This window comes from Ooceraea biroi, chromosome 7, assembly GCF_003672135.1.
Source record: "Ooceraea biroi isolate clonal line C1 chromosome 7, Obir_v5.4, whole genome shotgun sequence".
NCBI classification, from domain to species: domain Eukaryota; kingdom Metazoa; phylum Arthropoda; class Insecta; order Hymenoptera; family Formicidae; genus Ooceraea; species Ooceraea biroi.
Window position 1 is genome coordinate 16,513,659 of NC_039512.1, and position 21,110 is coordinate 16,534,768.

At 35.3% G+C, this 21,110-nt stretch overlaps 1 protein-coding gene across 6 annotated transcripts; it reads right to left on the reverse strand.

Annotated features, from left to right (window-relative positions):
• Positions 1-348: 348 nt before the first annotated feature.
• LOC105282837 (orexin receptor type 2) lies at positions 349-21,058 on the reverse strand. 6 transcript variants are annotated; one of them, XM_011345096.3, is made up of 8 exons: positions 20,754-21,058; positions 17,782-18,594; positions 5,150-5,297; positions 4,409-4,627; positions 4,035-4,194; positions 3,623-3,735; positions 2,211-2,340; positions 1,077-1,230 (listed from the first exon to the last, which is right to left on the reverse strand). In XM_011345096.3, exons 2-8 carry the CDS (start codon positions 18,229-18,231, stop codon positions 1,218-1,220), a joined length of 1,233 nt encoding a protein of 410 aa, XP_011343398.1. In that variant the 5' UTR covers positions 18,232-18,594; positions 20,754-21,058; the 3' UTR covers positions 1,077-1,217. The 6 variants fall into 6 exon arrangements, 4 of the variants coding, with proteins under 4 accessions (XP_011343396.1, XP_011343397.1, XP_011343395.1 ...); XR_894589.3 differs by having other exon boundaries at positions 1,095-1,230; positions 2,120-2,340; XR_894588.3 differs by having other exon boundaries at positions 1,097-1,230; positions 2,033-2,340.
• Between the last annotated feature and the right edge of the window lie 52 nt (positions 21,059-21,110).

Consider the following 21,110-nt stretch of genomic DNA (forward strand, 5'->3'; position numbering starts at 1 on the left):
TATTAAACATGGTTCTATGAAAAAGAAAACTTAATAAGAAATTTATATATGATAATGTGGTACTTTTACGCAATAAAGTGTAAATTTAAGTGACAAGAAGAAGTCGTGAACAAGAAGTTGCTGTAGCATATTGTACAGTTTATAAAACTAATACTATATGTAACAACTTTATATTAATAACTGTAGGATAGGACTTACGTACACTTTATTAAACTTTGTAGATATATTTTGATTGATATGTCCAAATGTATTATAGAAAATAAATACCACAAGAGTGACAGAATGGAACATACTGGGGTCCTTTAACTCTGTCGGGTAAATAGAATTCTCCAACGTTTTAAACTTTCATTTGCATTTATTCTTCGAAATTTTCGTATCGTGCATTTAGCTCTCCAACTCCGTCAGTTATTGATCTGTGATGTGATTGTTATATTTACATCTGCAATATATAATAAAATATTTCAAGCAGCAGCTTTAACGGTATCGTGCGGTTCGCATTTCGTAATCGCCTATTTACATATCGATTAAATACTATATGGGCTGGTTCAACCCAACAAAACCTGAGGAGGACCGCTTATCGAATGAGATACGCCAACGCGCATTACATAGGAACAATTCGAGTTTGTCTAATGGTATTATCTCTGTACTGAGTGTCCCTAAATCCTCTGGATGTCCTCTTAATCACAGCTTTGGCTTTGATTTCATCCTCGATTCAATGAAGCTGATCGTATATCGCATATTATTTTCTTACTAGCGTTATGTCTTACAATTTGACATTAAAATTTGCGATTGAAACAGAATCTACCTAGAGTTGATTAAAGCGTATAATTCTATCAATTGTAATTTTTCCTGGAGCTTGATTCACCAGAAATCTTGTTAATAACTCGAGAATTGTACATTCTTTGGTATTTTTGTCGAGATATTCTATCCCAAATCAGTTAAAAAAAAAACTTGAAGAGGACAACCGACGCGCTTAGGATATGTGATACAGAAACGCGATTTATTCTTGCTTCTCGTTCTGTGGTACATTGATTATAGCACTGAGAGGTATGACTTCAGTGCTTTGTTGAACATTATTATTATTGGACAACGTATGCATTGATCTTGTACAAGTTTGCGAGCGTTGTTTCAACGGATCCGAGATGCCCATAACATGTCCACGTCTGTGGACGTAATTCCCGCCACTGTGAGAACACCGGAAGGTGTGCTTGAACTCCTTACGAAATTTCCCTGTAACAAATGAATTTCCGGCCTTTTAGTGCTTGTCTGTTGTTTCAAATGAAATTCAAATTCATTCATTGGTGTATAAGAAGGCGTACGTAAGTCACTAATTTTTATAATTTTTTAAATACAGCTTCAGGATATATTATATCTAATCCTCAGCAGTTATACGGAATTTTTATATACACAATAGATTTATAATACTGTTGCACATGATTAATAGTCAAATTGGGTAAATTAATTTAGCCACTTTTGAAGAAATTATTTATTTCTTTAAAACCTTCATTTACTTTCTTTTTTCCGCGAGGAGATTCGTTAGCTGCTCGATAGATGGAGACAAGTATGAAAAAATGGAAAATATTTCAAAGATTTTTATAATAAAGGCTCAATTTCTTCAAAACCGAATTAATTTGTAGTTAATAAAAACATATAAAAAGAAAGTAAAGTGTACAAAATTCCCATAGAAATTAGGCATTCTACATATCATTTTATAATCAATTATATCGATAGTCTGCTTATAAGTTTTAACTGGTAAAAATGCTAATGAGAATGTTATAATCACGCTAATTAGTAGAATACATATTCAAACTCGTATTTTGATCAGCTAAAACTTGTACCAGTACATGTTCGTTATCATGATATCATTAATTAATGCTCAGAGTTTTGGCTTTCATTATTATGCCCGTGAGAAGCAAGAAGCTCCCCGAGCGCGCCGGATCCATTTTGAGGATCGCGAAACTGGCTGCGTATTTTCGACAATTTATTTCGCCGGAGTTCGAGCGACCACATGTATGCACCCTGTGCAGCTCACCCTGAGCGCGCGATCGATCTAACAAGTGCCGTAATTCGAATCTGTTCTCGTTCCGAACGTCGTCTCGGCTACGACGCTCGTACATACAGGCGCATCTGGGTGCATTTCCGGTGAATTCCACGGTACTCGTTTCGCCGCGTGTCAAAAGGGTCGGTTTCGCAAGTTCGTGCTCGCGCACCCCTTGTCCGTGTATCCGTCGCCGTCGCGCGACAGCAAACGCCGCCGGTGGACAGCCCTCTGCCTGATCGTCCGCTCGCTCGGCGAACCGCACTCTCGAAAGCTACGATGGAACTCTCGCCGGAACTTACCTGCAAAGTAGAGCGCCGAATGATTCCGCGTGTCTCGATTTAGCGTGCTCGTTTAACGACTGACGTACGTTCGTTACGCTTAAACAATTCTGTATTGAATCCTCGATTAATAAATCATCGTCTGGAGTCTACTCATCTACATCTGCGTCTGTGCACGTGTGTATATTATGTGTGTACGTTGCATAGAAGTTTGTCTTCTCTGCTTGAACTTTCAACTCAAATCCAAACTTTATAGCATAATTTTACGCGACAATCTTTGTCTGAGTATAAAATATTGCAAAGTTATAAAAGCCTGTCATTTTATACACGACGGACTTTTAGATATACAAGGTGTTTTCGGAAAGTAGAGACAAATTTAAACGAGTGATAAATCTCGTTAAATAAAATAAGTTTTGTTAAATAATTCATATCTGATATATAATATAATTATAAAATAAATGTTTTTATTACGAACTAATTCAAGTATTGCAAATCGAGAATTTAATTTAATTTAATGATTAAATTAAATTGCTAAATCTTCAAATTTTTTGACGATACAATATCAAATCTCATAATCGCGGTATTATAATTGTTTTCTATATAATTTCCGTAAAAGCATCCAATACTTCGTATGATTGCGAAGAAATAATCTTTTACGAGTAAATTAAGAACCGTTCGTGCTTCTGTCGTCTTTCTTTCGTTCTTTCTCTCGTTCTTTTTCTTTTTACTTCTCTTCACAAAGGGATAGTACAAAGTTTTCTATTATAATTAACTTAGGAATTCAATTGTCAGATATCGAGTTTATAGTTCGTATACTCGACGGTCCTCGGAAAACTCGCTCGTTTTACGTTGATATATCGTGCAAGTTTACCTATAGTCTACTGCTGGCATACTCCACCGTCCGCTTTTATGAAGCGGAAAAAATGAAATAAGATTTTTGGCAACTGTTGCCGCGACGGCTAATTTAGTGCGAAGTCCATGACCGGTTTTTCACGGCGAGTGAAACAACGGCCGAAACAACGGCGGGCCAACGTTGCGTGCCTCGGACGCGTCATGCATTTTAATAGAAGTCACTTCGTACATTCGGTGATCTCGTATGTTCGGGAAATATTACCTTATCCATGTATTCATGCAGGATATTCCAGAATAAATCGTGGAAAAAATTGGATTGGCTCAACTCTTCCACATTCGAAACGACTAACGTTGGATCTCGATAATGTCCGAAACTTAGTTTTAAACTAAGTTAAAATTAATCGTAAAGGTAACAATTAGCGATTAATCAATTCGAATAACGTATGCTCACCGCTCATGAAATTATAGATGACAGGATTCACCGCGCTATTAAAATAACAAAGCCAGTGGGCTATTAGACTAACGGCAATCGTCCATTGATTCGACGGTAACGCCATAATACATCTAAAATATAAATTTGAGTTAATTGCATAATACACATATTTTTTATGCATATTATATGTATATACGACAATGAAAAATTATATAAAAATGTATATACGGGATATAGGAGAAAACAAGAGAAAATATTAGGTACAATGTTAGGAATTCACAAATTGATTTTTGTATAGGAGAAGGTACAATGTTAGGAATGCAAATTGATTTTTGTATAGGAGGAGAGGGAAGAAATAATGCATTAATATTATATTAGAATGTTACATGATGACATGATAACATGGCATATATTACATCGTGAGGCAGACCTTAGAATAGAGAGTAAATGCACCGGAAAGAAGCATATTGTAAATGTGAGCACCACAGCAACTAACATCTTCGCTGCTTTCCGTCGAGATCTCAATTGACCTTCTGGATTTCCACCTCCGGAGAATGGAATTTCGGTTGAATGACAGATTCTAGTAGACACTGTAAAATAGAATACAAAATTAATTATTTTATTCTATTTCGAACTATTTTATATTAAACACATTAATGTTTTTTATTAATTAAATTGAAACAAAATGCTTTGAACGGGACAGTATCTTGGTGATTTTGTCTAAAGTCAAAGAAGTATGTATTAAATGCAAATAATTAATTTCTGAAAAACGAGAATGAGCTATTAATTTAAGATCTTGCTTACAATTGTGTCCTGGAATATCGCTTCTCCAAAGGACACGTACAATTTGCCAGTACGCCACGCTCATGAAGAGCAACGGGCCGGTGTACAAAAAGATCAGCTTGATGATCGTGAAGGTGGTCTGACTCTCTTGACTCCACGACCAGACACATTGCGTGAATAATATAGTTTGCACTCGACTATTCGATGGCACCGTGTGCAACACCAGGAGCTCCGGAATGTCTGATCAAAGAACATAGGATACTGATAAAGCTACGTGCGTTCTTGCTCGATAAAACGGTTACGAAGAGCTTTTCAAACACTGGAATTTTCATCCAAGATCCTTGCAGACTAAAGCATAACATTTATAGACCTTACGAAACCAAATATAGTGCATGACGTGAGACCTATAGCGTACACAGCGTCCTAGAATTGATTTACAGCGTGAATATAAAGTTCCCTGTTCGAAATTAAATTGTTCTTAATGAAAATATCCAAGCAACAATGAGCTGCTAAAAATAAAAAAGTTTTTCGCAAATTGAGGTTCAGTATACTAATACATGTAAGTAGCAAGAGACATTTACGTTCCATCAATTCTAGGACAATCTATGGCAAACTGCCATACTAAATTTCTCATTTAATTAATTAAAGTAACGTGACGTGGTATTCGTGCCAAGCTACCATTTGGTATTTCTTATTGATTATTATGGGACGATCAAACTAATTCGTTATTTAATAAAAGGGTATTTACGCGTGAATAATTACCGAAAAGTAGTGCTATCAGCCAGATGATTATGATGGCTGTTTTCGCTCGACCCGTTGTGGACTTGAACTTCAATGGGAAGCATATGGCATACCATCGATCGATCGATATGAAAGTCAGCGTTAAAACGCTGACACTCACCGATACCGTCTAGAACAATGAATGTTCATTACAGTACTTGTCGTTGTAATTACTCTGTAACTTGCAAATATGCCACTATTATTCCAACGTAACGTGCACGAAATGCCATTTACAAAAAGGACATTGTTTGCAATAAAGAAAGAAGTAAAAGGGAACAAGCATACTTTTTAATTATGAACGAAATAAAATAAAAAATAATTATGAACGAAAATCGACGTTCAATTCTCTTGAAACACTTTCGACATCATAACTTTTTCGTTGCTGTTCCATATCGTGAGCCTTCTCACGATGCAACGTTTATGGCATCGTTTATCCCTGAAATCATTTTCTTGCGCTTTATATTATGCATGTGTTAATAATAAACTTTATGTGTACTTGCATTATATTAAGTAAACGAATATATCTTAGGTCATTTATAATAAGTCTCTCGTGTAATGCGCATTAGGGTGAACGAATGCCGGAGAAATGGAGTTAAGAGGGAAAGGGATGGAAAGGATGCATTGAGATTTGCGCATCCGCGAGTGGCTACGCGCTTGTAGTTCTTAATTTCATCCTTTTGCTTGGTAAAACGAGGAACTACCTGTCGACCTAATGTCGATCGATACACCAAAGAGATCGTTTCTCGCTTTGCTATTTCATTTTCCGCGGTTGCAATCATCAAACGTGATTGCGCTGCTTGATGGTAAAGGAAAAACAAGTCGTAATAGTATTATAGAACTGTTATAGAGACGTAACTGCAAAAAAAGTATCAAAGCTGGAAATGTAAACGGAATAAATCTCAGAAGTGAAGAAAAGCTGTGAGATAAGAAAAAAGTAATCAAGACGTAAAAAAATACTTTTGAAATATTTTATCTAGTACTTTATCTTCAACTTTTAATAAGCTTTTCAGTTTAGATATTTGATCATAGATATTCTGTTATATATTATGTATTAATGTAATTCGATATTCTCTCTCTCTCTCTCAATTAATAATCAAGAATACCTGCGAATGCAGGAAACAAAGCAGACCATAAAATAATATTTTTAATATTTTTCAGCCGACTGCCGCACGTGCGTAATAGCGAGATGAGGGAGAGACGTATCACGTTTTTAGTCCCATATCTGGCACGAAACAATTTCGTGAACGCTCGTTGCGCTGTGTACACGCGGCAATGTAGCACGTTTTAATTAAATCGCGCCTATCACTTGCCGTTCGCACTCGCAAGTATCCGTTGTATCTGTCACGCTAGCACACGTAATTCGCACGATAGCTACGATAGCGGCAATGCCATTGGCGGCACATGGCATAAAATACACGTGGCACTGCTGAGATAATTCAACTTGTATTAAAATTGCTGACAAGATTCTCTTTCACTTCTGTTTCTTTTTGTTTCAATCTCAAGCAACAAGTTAAAAAACGAATTCTACTTCGGATCCTCCTCAATGACTGACCATAGTGATGATCGTTAAATAAAAAGGCGTCGATATTTTAGTTTGCTCATTCGGTTTGAAAAATATTAAAAAGCAGAACTTTCGATTAATAAAAATTAAATCTAATTTGCGAAAATTTATGTGCGCGTAGAGGGCGTCGAGAATTGACTTTCGTACATGTAATCTCCGCTTAAAGGTGAGAAATCGCCTGAACATCCTCGAGATCCGCGACCTCGGCAATTCTCTGCGCGCGATACGCAGTGCGTTGCGCATTACCGGTACGCTCGCGGTGCAATTTCCTCGGCGCTCTCGAAAATGCCGGACGAGAGACGGGCCGGTGCCTCCGGTAGGGAACCGCAAATGCCAGGGACATCGAAATGCCTCTCTGAAAAATTCATCATGGTCGATCGCGTCGCAAGATAGAGATATTGCGTGCAAAATATTGCTCCGGACGTCGCACTTCGAGTCGGAAGCGTTCGCATTCATGATGTAGTGTGCTACAGTACGTCGCGTTAGGTTTATGCGTTAACCCACGCTATATTTCTCTCTCTCTTTTCCTCTTTTCCCCCCTCTCTCTCTCTCCCCTCCGTTCTTCTTTTTTTTTTTTTTCTTTTATGATAAACTGCGCTTCCGTACTGACACTGGCGATTTATGGAGTACACTTCACCAGATCGCATGAACTTTTTTATTGACTTATTTATAATGAAAATATCGTAGGAGGAGAATAATGCCGCATGCAGATTAATTCACTGCAGCGAAATTATACGCCTGGAGAAAGAGATCTCATCGATCATGTATGAGTGATAGCTGTTGATCCGCATGATATTTTTAATTTTATCCCACGCATGTTTTTATTTTTAAATGCAACAACAAGCTCAAGCTATCAATACCATCACGGGAATGAATTTCTTGTAGAGCGTCTAACCCGGTAAAAGCTTTTTCACTTTCTGATATTTTATGGTCTTGCTAGAATTTTGAAATGTATCTTGGGACACATGTATAATATTTTCCGATAATTAAAAGTGATAAAGAACTTTTTAATCGCTGAGGAAACGCATCGAATGCGATAATCACATTCGCTCCAACGACTCGTCTGCGCCGATCTAATTTTCGTTAAACGCAAGTGCGCGGTACCAGTTGAAGTGAGCTTAGACCTCGAAACTGGATTAATATAATCACCTTAAACGGTACGAACAAATTCCGCACGCGGCAATTTCCATTGCTCTCGTTCGAGCTCATCCGCTTCGTACTGTATGCACTGTGACGTCAAAATTCGGTGCGAGAGAACAATCTCGGGTGTTTGTACAGTTGATGATTAAATTATTGATCGCATCCTTCCATGATTTACAACAGTTATTGTATGTCCTTCCATGTAATAACAATATAATATTTACATTTCCTTAGGTTTACTTTTAATGAAAAATTTCAGAGAAACTGAAGGAAAACATATAGATTTTCTACTAGGTAGGCGCAAATTAATTCGATGTATTTTTTTAAAGAAATTGATCCTTTATTTATTTTATTTTTTTCGTCAGCTGCCTGATAAATGGAAAAAAGTATTAGAAACTGATAACGAATATTTCGAAGATTGACATGTCTATTATTTTTTTGTAAATAAAAGCTCAATTTCTTAAAAAAACACCTAATTAATTTGCGCACCTAATATAATACTCATTGATCTCAATTAGTACATTTTATAAATATATTAAATTTAGTAGCTTTCTATTTTATATTATTTTTATCATTTTCAGTGAGCAAATTCTATTTGGAATCTTCGTCCATTCTTTAGCAATACACGAAGTCCTTGCCCTTTGGCAGTAATTACATTGTCTCAAATAGATCCTTTGATGTGGCGAGACTCTATCTATATCTTGCGACAGTACCACAATATTGCGCTTGCAACACTTGTAAGTAAAGAAGCATTCGATCTTGATTGTTCTTGATAGGTTGATTTAATTCTACTATCAATATATGTCAAATCAAAAAACTTCAATTAAAAATATCAATAACGATATTTCATGCGTGCATTCTTAAAGCATAGGTCGCAAAGAGATTTTTATTCTCAATCACTGAACATTTGAAAATCATTATAATATCTCAGCATATTTTCATACATCTCTTTTTTCAGCCTGAGATTTAATATTAATTCGATTGAAATTGTTTTAGTATTTTTAATGCTGCTGCAAATTATGCTGTATGATCTGTTGACATTCCACAGTTACATGTCAAATGTATGCAATGAGATGCATTACGTAGGTATAATATATTATATTCGCTGACAGTAATTTCATGTTTTATTCTAATTTGGACGATTAATCAAACTTTATACAGATAAAATTGACATAACTTTTTATACTTTTACGTGCAACGATACATATTTTAAAAAGCTGCTTGCTCAATGTCTTTTTATTTGAATAAATCTGTGCCTTTTGTGTGCAATTTCTTCTACTTTTTACTTTTTTATATTGCTTACATTACTACTAGCGACATTATTTCCGGCTATGTAATATACGTCCTTCCTTTATGAAACTGGAAGAATACTAACTTAACTCTGAGAACTTGATATTATTTTTCTTATTTGGTATCATAAAAGTTGCGTATATTCTACTTGGAAAAGTTTTATTTAATTCTACTTAGTAAAAAGATAAATGATCACTAAATAAAATCAACTTGGATTCTTTTTCTTATAAAAATATAGATCTGCAATTATTTTATGTCAAGAACTAAGGCAGTTAATCCAGGAAGGAGAAGATAAGTTACGATCCTTCTTTTGAAATAGACCATATGATGTTACGTATACATCATTTGTCGATAATACTCCAATCTTTTATTTCGCTATCGCGATCAATCAGACTATACTACATGTAGCGGAAACCACCGCAATTTTATGCACTCCCATCAAGTGATATGTACAGCTTCAGAGCAGAATTATTTAAAATGTCTCTACTCGCTTGGATAAAATTATTAATGTTTTCCAATATTTCTCGACTTTTTTTAGCAAAGTAACTACATTCAGCGAAAGAGAACTTGCCTGTAAAATTGCAGTCAACGTCATCATCTGATCTGGTATTTTACAAGCGTAACAAAGAGGGATTCCGTTAAGCGGATTATTCATGACGGCTTTTTTTTATACCTGCGTGCGTACTTTATAGTTCACAATCTCTTGTCGGACGCAAAAATAGGTGTCCCTATATTCCACGTTCTTCCCGTATATTACGCACATAACGTGGAGCATAAAGCATATTATTATACAATGAAAGTCTATGTAACTAAGGCTAATGTGATTTAACGATACAATGACTGCATAATCTCTTTTCGACGTTGTTTGATACATGCCACTCTTAATTCTCGCATCGTGCCAACTTCATCATCGCAGATATAACTTTTTCCAGATTGTATTTCTCTTCGTTACATTTCTCTGCACGTATTTTGTTTTAAACTTGACAGTTCATTAATTGAGTTAATAAAATATTGCGCGTGATGCAACTAGCTAGCATTTGCGAAACACCGACAACATCATGTTTTGCCTGCATAAAATGCAAATAAAATAACCAGACGTATCGCATCCTTCACTTGTTATAATACACACACACACACACACACACACACACACACACAGAAGGCATTCATAATTTGTACGTAAAAAATACGTAACACAGTCGTATTACACAGTAGTCGTTATTAAAATTAAAATTTATTATGCTGCTTACAAAGTGGGTAAGTAGGCCGTAACGAGGAAATAAGATAATAAGGAAATGAGAAAATAAGAGGAAAGATAATCTTCTGTTTGTGACAATCTCTGAAATGCGAGGCCTGATTTACATTTCACGTATCTGTGTTTTACTGTACTATTATGAAAGCTGTGCATGCGCAAGTAAACTGATTGCTTTGACACAAATAATACGAAAAAGCAGTTACGTGTAGCTACAAACATTTCCTAACGTTTGCTAGGAGTAATGAAAAAGCTAGACGCTATGTCTGTAAGAAAAATAGATGCTTCTCGATACCACTATGTAAAAAAATAGATGTGTGTATAGTACATGTATCTACATTTTATGTACCTTAATATGATCACCTTGAGTTTTACCAAGGATATTATGTACGTTATTCTAGAGTTACAGTTAACAATACCGACGTTGCGATAGTTAATGGAAATTATCGATAATGAGCAGTAACACGTTGCAAGATAATTTAATTTTCCGTTTATTGATCGCGGAAGCGTGACTCTGCTCAGGCACATTGTCCCTCTATATCACAAAGTCTTACGTCTTCTATATGATCGTTCATACTTATGCGTACTTCTATTGCTACAATGTATTATGAGAACGATTCAAAATATTAATTTCACGTTGAATTGCGTGTTTTCTCATCTAGGTATTTCATCTTACGCGTTAAAGAGACGTACACGTATTGTTCGTAATGCACCACGGAAACGTGATCGGTCTCCGTTTAATTTACCGGACGACGACGTTGACCGGTGTGCGTGATTGCCTTTGCTTTACCGCTTTCAGCTTTGGTGCCGCAACCGCACGGTCTGCACCAAGAGAGTTAATTGTCTGCATTATTTTACGCATAAATTATGAACGGATCAGAAACACACGCGCATGATATATTGAGTTGATCGAGGTAAGAATTATAATAAAGGTAAATATATGAAAGATTTAGACAGAACAAATATTAGATGCACAAATTAAGTCGTTGCTTTTTTAAAGAAATTTTAAAGAAAATTATTTTATAATTTTAATAAATTATAAAATAATTTTCTTTATAATTCTTTATAATTATAAATTAAAATATATAATTATAATATTTTAATTTATAATTACGTAATAATACTTTACTTTTAATAAAATTGTTAAATGATTTCTTTGTCTCGTGATCGCTTCATAAAGGATTTTCTAGTGTGAATAAGTTTCGATATGCAAAATATTAATGTATTGTTCTTGGATTTATATAGGTCAGACGAATCGTAATTTTATTTTATACGCGATATGAGGATACGCGATATAAAGCTATCATTGCACATCTTCACACTGAACGGTGATAAAGCGTCGTTAAAACAATGAATTATAAAGTGAGTCGACGTAATATTAGTTTAGTATCGTAAAATCAATTAAAAATGTTCTGGCAACACAAATAACGCATTTCGCGTATTTAATTATTTTCGTACATGAGATAATCTTGATTTTTTTAACCCTCCTACCTGATCGGATTATAAAACGTCATTATTCTTATTTTATTTTTTTCCATACGCACGAATTTTCACTCATATACCACGTATTCGTCTCATACCCAAACGAGATAGATATAATCGCGTTAAACCTGCGATTCGTTTCAGAATTATCCTCCATTTCTAAAGAAATTAACCATAGGAAATATCAGTCATTCCTTTTCTTCTCTTCATAATATAGCCATTCTTCTTTATAATAAAATATACAAGAAGGATGATCCGTTGGGTCAAATTGACCTGAAAAAGGATCTCCTGGGTCAAACTAGCGCGATTACTGGAGTATTACGCGACGTCGGGCACGATTAGCACTTGATGGATGGCTGACCTTTTGTAAATATCGTTAGCATGTACATATTTTCTTACAGAGCAATTATATTATTAATTTTGCTAAAGTTTTCTGACGCCTCGTGCAAATTACTGCAATTTAATGTAAATCAAAGATCAGGATCAAGCCGATTAACGCCACGCACTTCTCGCTAGCGATTTGTACTTAATATGTGTACAGAGCAATTCTGATACTGGTATTATTTGATATAAGTTTCAACAGCTTTTAATTCAACGAATGTAATCTAAAAATTAAAATCGCCAGGAACGATCGATCCATGATACAAAACCGCGTTATGTTCTGTTGAATATCGCGTATGCACAAATCGATATATAATGCGGACGTCGGCTTTCCATCAACGGTATTTCTGTTCTCGATCTATGGGGCGGAATAATGGTTGTAAAGTTCGTTTGTTCTGAATTTCTCGGACGAGCGTTATTTCCGCGATTTTTATTCGTTACGTCGAATATCGGACATCGGAGCTACCTTGTACATACAATGTGAAAATGACGGATCGTGACAGAGTTATATACAGTTACGCGTATATTTCATCAACAATATACCCTACATGTGTAAAGATTTTTACAAAACATACGTTTAACAAAGTTTTACAAACCGTCTCCGTCTGGTAAAATCAAACTATATAATAACAATTAAAGCAAACCGAATAATAAATTAGATTGTAATATATATTTGTCCCGCTTTTTTCACTGTTTTTAATAATATGAGTTGTAACATATATTCGTTATTAAAAACACAAAACAAACGGGTTGAATATGTATTATCCAATATTATGACTTATTTGCCTTTTTCTAAGTTTGCAACTAATTTTTCATTTATATGTAATTTGTAGTGTGAATACTTTTTAAAAACTTTGTGTATTTTTAGATTATTTTTTTCCATAAACATGCCGGAGTTTTATGACGAGTATAATACTGCGTTTACTGTGGATATCTAAAATGGAATTTATATCACATCGTAACAACCAACCACAGTAACGTTGCAAAATGCTCGAGACAGTCGTAATAACAAAAGTGTCCACTTCGCACGTACTTTTAATCGCTTAATTTATATTCGCGTGTCGTGGATTACCGCGATGAATAATATCGTGCCATTTTAAAGAATGTGCAACGGGCAAATGGAAACTTAAGTGCATGGGAAGGAAAAATATACTTATGCATACAAGCGTCTTTGAACGCATGGCGTTATAATGCATTCTGCTGGCATGGAAGCTGAATGTAACAAATAGAATTTACATGTATGAGCACGTACTCATCTAATCGAGACGCTTGTAATCAGACGTTGATAATGGCATGTAAATTCTTTTGTTAATAAACGTGTGAACAAGTAGCGCTATAAGGAATTCATAACGGTGAAAGTACATGCAATTTCATGTGCAGTAGTCCTGAAACATGCATATTATCTCATTAAACTTCAAAGTGTTTCAAAGTTTCGTGTGTTTCGTAAAGTCGATTCAACGGAGAGGTTCACGGCGCAACAATTTGCATTTTATACATTCCTGTATGCAAGAATAATTTTCTATTACACATCATTTGTATTAAAATTTGTATTAAATTTATATTTGTATTACAATTGTAATAATATTCAATTAATTTTATACAAATGTAATAGCGTCACAAGAAATAATAGCACATTTATTTCGTATCTTTAATTTTTATAAAAATATAATGTAATATATACAGGGTGAGGCACCTAAAACAGGCCACCTGAATATCTCGGCTGTTATTGGTGATAGAAAAAAAATGTGTCAGACCAAACTCGCATGGTTTCGAGGGACACATAATTTGTTCTAAATAGTTTTTTATTAGGTGGACGCGTAGAGGTCATATGAAGGTCAACTTCGTTTTTTTAAATGGTATGATGTTTTTTTACGTACTATCTAGTAGAGCGTTTGAAGATGCGCACATTGATCTACGGGTCAAAATCATTCAAGATCACTGAAGTCTAAAATTTCTAAGTGCTAGAACTTTTTCATTTCTGAGTTTACGGTATTTTCAATAGCAGAGAACTCTAGGCAATATAAAAAATAATGATATTATCAACTCAGAACTTCTCGGATAAGAAAAAATTTCTAACGGCTAGAACTTTTTCATTTCTGAGTTTACGGTATTTTCAATAGCAGAGAACTCTAGGCAATGTAAAAAATAATGATATTATCAACTCAGAACTTCTCGGATAAGAAAAAATTTCTAACGGCTAGAACTTTTTCATTTCTGAATTTACGGTATTTTCAATAGCAGAGAACTCTAGGTAATATAAAAAATAATGATAACAACAACTCAGAACTTCTCGGAGAAGAAAAAATTTCTAACGGCTAGAACTTTTTCATTTCTGAATTTACGGTATTTTCAATAGCAGAGAACTCTAGGCAATATAAAGTAAATTATTTTCCCTTCAGCAGTTAGCCTTCAGTGACCTTGAATGATTTTGACCCGTAGATCAATGTGCGCATCTTCAAACGCTCTACTAGATAGTACGTAAAAAAACATATCATACCATTTAAAAAAACGAAGTTGACCTTCATATGACCTCTACGCGTCCACCTAATAAAAAACTATTTAGAACAAATTATGTGTCCCTCAAAACCATGCGAGTTTGGTCTGACACATTGTTTTCTATCACCAATCACAGCCGAGATATTCAGGTGACCTGTTTTAGGTGCCTCACCCTGTATATACATTAATGTGTAAGATATTTTATTTATTGTTCAAAACAAAATGCATAGAAATGCGATATAAAAGTCAGGTAGAGGTATCGGTTATAATTAATAAGTATGTAGATAAATGAACAATATTTATATCATTAATGTTATATCTTTGACATATTTTGATATAAATCTATTTCATTCAATATAAAAGATAGGAAAATCAATTTGCTTGAATTTCATAATGCATTATTGCATAACATCAAAGTGTTACCTATTATAACGACAAGGCGAGAGAACTTTGATTACGTGATCATGTTTTATAATAACGGTATTAAGTAACGTCAAAGGACACAGCCAATTAGCCGTTGTATTTAAATTGGATATACGATCCTGCAAAGAATTTTTTTTCCAATGATACTATAACACAATGTATTGACCAAAAAAGATTAATGATGCACGCAGATGAACATTAATGGAACTCGTTGAAAAGAGCAATATCAGCAAAGAAGCGTAATTCGAGCGGGGACCAGTAATCAACTTAACTGTGTTGTTTGAGTGAAAAGGATTTTTATTACACGAACTGATTTATCAGCGTTGCGTGCCGACGGAAATAAGGTGCTCCATACGTATCTCTATATACCACACCATATCATAATTACGTACAGGCAACTTCGCATCAGATCATTTTCATATCTGCGCATTTTGCCCTCCCATATGCGAATACGATGCAGGAGAATAGTCGATTAACGTCACCGCCTCTCCCTTCTTCTGTATTTAAATGTATTCATGTATATTTAAATATCATTATAAAAAAAGATAACAGAAGCGTAAATATTGTAAAGCTAATTGGTTTAATGAAAAACAGCATTATTCATAGAATGGCTCGAACGAGCAACATTGCCATGAATTAAATTCTTCATTTTGAGACTTTCAATCTTTATCCGCATTACGATAGTCGTAGTGATCGATGTTAGTCAAGAGAGGAGGAGGAGGAGGAGGAGGAGGAGGAGGGAACTGGAGTTGGCAACATATATGCGGAAACCAATTTGACAAAATGTATTCCGCTTGACTTCCGTCAAGCGTTATGGTAATCGTGAATTCCATGTCACGAAAGGGCGTTTGCGAACGCCGAAACGTTTCCTAAGAGTTGCGGAAAGTCGCAAGCGGAAACGTGCCGCGCTATCTTCGCGGTGCCGAATTTTTGTCAGTTTCATCACGTGCAACACGCGAATGAAGCATAGGAAGTCCGCGCGTACCGAATGCTGACATTAAATCGAACAATATAGACGGAGATTAAGCCGTAAATTCCTACACGGACATGCGTTTAAAATCAGTGAGATTCGTGACTCGCCAAGTTTTTCCATTCAAATTCTTATCTCTTTCCTTAAGTTCCTTAAGTTCCTTAAGTTAAGAAACTGTCATATGCATACATATTTAGAGAGTTCTTTCATTGTCGCCCGCATCAAAAAGTTTTTGATTAAAGTTTTGGCAGGTGCGAGAACATATTGCTATAACAGATGAGAGTGTCGAGAATCTCGAGATAGAAAAAACTATTTGTGACATGTATTATCATTTTGTTATGAAATGTTAATCTTTCGATTTGATTCGTGACAACATGATCAAAACTTTGCATAACTTGGAGCAACATTATTACGATATATTTATAACATTAATAGCAATAATATCAAGTTTTCCACCTAGACAATTTTTTCACCTACACAATTTAATTTTCTAACACTCTCGAAACTCAAGGGCCATCAACCTAGGTCATGATTAAATTGTACAAGAATCTAGTGTCGAAAAGGGATAGTTTCTATTCATCAAACGTTGCAGAAAGGACAATTTGCCGACGAAGCACTTCTCCAATTTTCCCTGGGAATACGGGTATCAGATGCACTAACACGTAACACGTAATGAGATCGGTCAAATTACGAAATTTAATATCGTGGGATGCGATGAGACATTTCTCATTAATTAATAAAAGTTGTTCTAGTTTTTGAGATAAAAACACTCAATAAATCATAAGATTTATATATATATTGGCTACTTGAACATAATGCGCACAGAGTAAACTATAATGTCATCTTTAAAATTTTAATCTTCGATCTTCTCGATTTAAAATAAATTTGGTAAAATAAAAAACCACAAAGTGTCAAAAGTTTCGGTAATTATCATAGGATAAACACACCGTTAAAAATTGTGCGTCCATATGTTAAAATTTTCTTGTGTTGCCATGTTTTGATTACTACTTCAATGTAAAATTAACATACAACTGATATGTTATTACTTTTATAACAATTTTATATGTTACATTAATGTTAACTTCATAACTTAACATTGTGTGTATGTCTCTTAGAAATGGAATATTATTTGAAATGCTTTTAACACAATAATTTTAAACAATCAACATGTCACAAAGTCAGTTTAACATTCTAAAAGAAGTTAAAGTAAATCTTCAAATAATCATGAACTTTGACATATAAAATAATCAAATTTACTAAAATTAAATGTTTCTATCAAAAATAATTTAAGTTGAAATAATTACTATCATGTGTTAATATAACATAAAAAGTAAATGTTCATATTGTACGAACGAAAATATTCTATCAACTTTTCTGATGAGTTATTGTAACTTCTCTTCCATGTAGTTTTCAATTACTTTGTATGTTATTTTTACATCGCACTTAAAGTTACAATAACAAAAATAAATGTAAAGTATTGTGTTAATTACTTAACATTTCTAGTTTGTCAAGAAGTAACACATGACGAATGAGTCACTTTAACTTAAAATTTAGAGTGGACTTTCTGGGACATGCAAAAAATGTTAAAATTAACATTTTATTTTTTACTGTGCACATACCTGGAGATAAGGTACAGCCTTGCAGAGTTTTAATCCGAGGAACCAGGTCTCCGTGACGTCCCAGAGAACCGACGGCGGCAAGCAGATTAACAGAACGAGCAGATCGGCCACCGCCAAGTTGACGATGAAATAATTGGTCACGGTCCTCATTGAGTGATTTCGATAAACGGCCATGCAGACGAGCGCGTTACCAAAGAGGCCGACTGTAAAAACGACGCTGTGCATGGCAATTAACACCCAATCCGGGAATTTCGGGAATATGTGCTGCATCATCAAGCCGATGTAGTCTTCGTCCGGGATGCAGTAGTCGTTTGTGCAATTCGTGGCGTTCGCATACTCGAAATCGCCGTCGTTCTCCGCGAGTGGATAATAGTCAGTCGCATCCTCGACCGCATCGCTTGAACGAGGTGCCATCAGCCAAATGACGATTATCGACGTAGCGCGATTCATGCCTTCGACGTATAATACACTGATGAGAGTATCCGCCAATTGTCACGTGAAATTACATGTCGCGCGAATGATTTAGTCGTGGCTCGCTTTCAGCCTCGACATTCTGTCGCGTCGCGTGATGTATTCATCGTTCGATAGAATTTCAATAGATCGGATACTAACGCGAGTTATGTCAGCTTTGATGTAAATCATTGATAGTCTTTAAAAATACATCGTAACGCTCCTCAGAGATGCTGGTGCACGGCGACCAATGTGCCTTTAAAGTTTGTGAATTTCTTTTCCTTCTTTTTCTATAGTCGTGATTGTGTCCACGCGGTCTTAGCGTGGAGTTTCTTTGAAGTTGGAGTCATGCATTCCTTCACTCTGCAAAGGACGATTATAATCAGTCGATGCACAAACGAGCGTAATCTTTTTTCCCATTTGCGATCATGATAAGCATTTTAAAAATCTTGTATCGCAAAAATATTCAAAATGACAAAATAAAGTGACAACTTTTCATGAATAAAACGCTAAAATGACTGATGTTACCTCAACATTGCAATAATCGCCAATTAGTCTACTAACGCCTCTCGACGAATAATTAAATTTCTAGTACTATTTTACTTGAAAAGAATTTATTATGGTTGAGGGAGCCGAGAGAAAGAAAATGTTTTTCAGCGGTTCACTTTGTGTGTGCAAAACCTCTTTCTCTCTGTTTTTGTTCTTTACACTTCATCACTTCAAGCAGGGAACGTTTTATATGAAGAAGACTCTACTTGACCATATCTCGCGTGCTTTCGATCACAAAAAGTGTCTCCTAACACGCGACTCAGCAATTTCGTTTCGATCCTGGAAGAGCTTGAAAAGGTAGTTGTTAAATCACGCAATTAACTGTGTAAGCGGAAAGGTGTGCTTTTCTTAGGTACCGCGAGGAACAGTTCAGCATATGAGTATCTCGTATACTCTTCCTGTGCACTAATAATAATAATAAATAATACCCGTATGAAGATTAAATCAAATTTTTATGTTATCAAAGTTTACTTGATATTATTAAAAAGTAAACTTATATTATTGTAGAGTATAAAAAAGTTATAACTTTTACACACGTAAGATAATCCGTTATCAGTGCTGTAGTCACAGGAAGAGAGCATAATTTTGCGTGGAAAAAGAAGTCGAGAGATTGGGTGAAGTAATCTGTTTTTTTTTTTTATAGAATTTCGCACGGAATATTACTCGTGCGTGATGGGTCGACTTGATATTTTAATCTGGGGCGTACCACGGCATTCCGTGATATCTGGCGTACCACAGGAGCCCAGGTAAGCCGCTTGAAGCCCACGGACGCGAACGCCATGGATTGAACGCGATAGCGGGTCTCGTAATGTCGCTTCGGTACTGATTTATTGGTCGCGTGTATTACGCGCGCCAACCTTACGATGCATATACATCGAAATTGTTATTCATCGGGCCGATTGCCAAAACAGCTAGTTAAATCCAATCTGAGTTTGCGATAGGCGACGTGCCCGTTTATCGTGCCTCTTATACTTTCTTTTGATCTTTTTTTTCCCTTTCTATATACATCTCTCTCTCTCTCTCTTTCTCGCGTGCCGTTCGCCGTTGAAAGATATAAATGCGAAAATGCGCAATGAAACTTTAACGTTACTCGCGGACGTACGGTCACGTTTAGCTGTTTTATGGTGAAAAGTCGCGTAGTCGTTCTCCTGCGGCAGGCTCGTAGCAGTAATGGTCTTTCTTAAGTGAAAATTTCCACGCCACACTACGAAAGATTGAACTTTTTCTTTTGCATAAATATTTTTTAATTGAATATTTAAGCAGATTTACGTTGAACAAGTTTCGTCAAAGTTGCGGGTGTATTTATAATTAAGTGTCTAAGCAAATTTACACCGAGCACATTTTCGGCATTCCTCTTCCAAATTGGCGACACAAGATTGAGAATAAAATTGCAAGAAAAATATTGAAAATAATTCTTATATTTAATTATTTGATTTAATAAAACTAGCTCAATGTTCATTTAATAATTATTCTCATAGTTCATGCTCTGCGTCTTCCTCTTTTTACATAACAATAGGAAGCAGATTAAGATAAATATAGAAAATAATCTAAATTTGTTTCAATGCTCAGTGCGCTCGCTGAGCTTTTATTTTCTTGATTAAGTAATTTAGGTCAAGTTGCTTGCATTTTTCATTTTTCACGATAGGGGTGAAACTAAGAAAGTAAACAAGATTCAATCTTGTTGAATAATATTAAACGATTAATTTAGCATAAAGCCTACTTCTAAATCGTTGAGGTATCATTTTTTTAAATTATAATATTTGAATGGCGATTTTCTATTTGGCTAATGAATTAATGATATTTCCGAATTTTATACATGCATATCCCAAAGTTAGTTTTAATTTCTCAAAAATACATAAATTAACCCACTCGGAACTATTAGCTCTCCAAAAATAAAAATAAAAAAAATAAAAATTAAAAAAAAAATTAGCTCTCCAAAATAGTCCTCCAAAATGCATCGACGAAATTATTACCAGAAATCATTGACAAGCACTTGCAATAAATCAATGACAACCTTTGAACTTCTACCGAGTCGCAAATCAAGACCTCGATATTCACGAGGACGATGTAGAACTTACGCGATTTCGGAAAGTCCGCAAAGTTAATCTCGCGAAGTACTTTTGCGAGGAGAAATCAAGTATGCGCGCACGATTGCTCGACGAGTCACTGCAATGGTTTCTCGGGGTATCGTTAAAGGTGCAGTGCTCAGTATACACCCCGGACGCGGTACGGTCTCCTTCGGTGTCGAAGAGGATGCGGACGCGCCGGCAGACTCTGCGGAACTGAGGAGGTACCGCTGTTCAAACGAGACCGAGACGCGTGCACGCCGG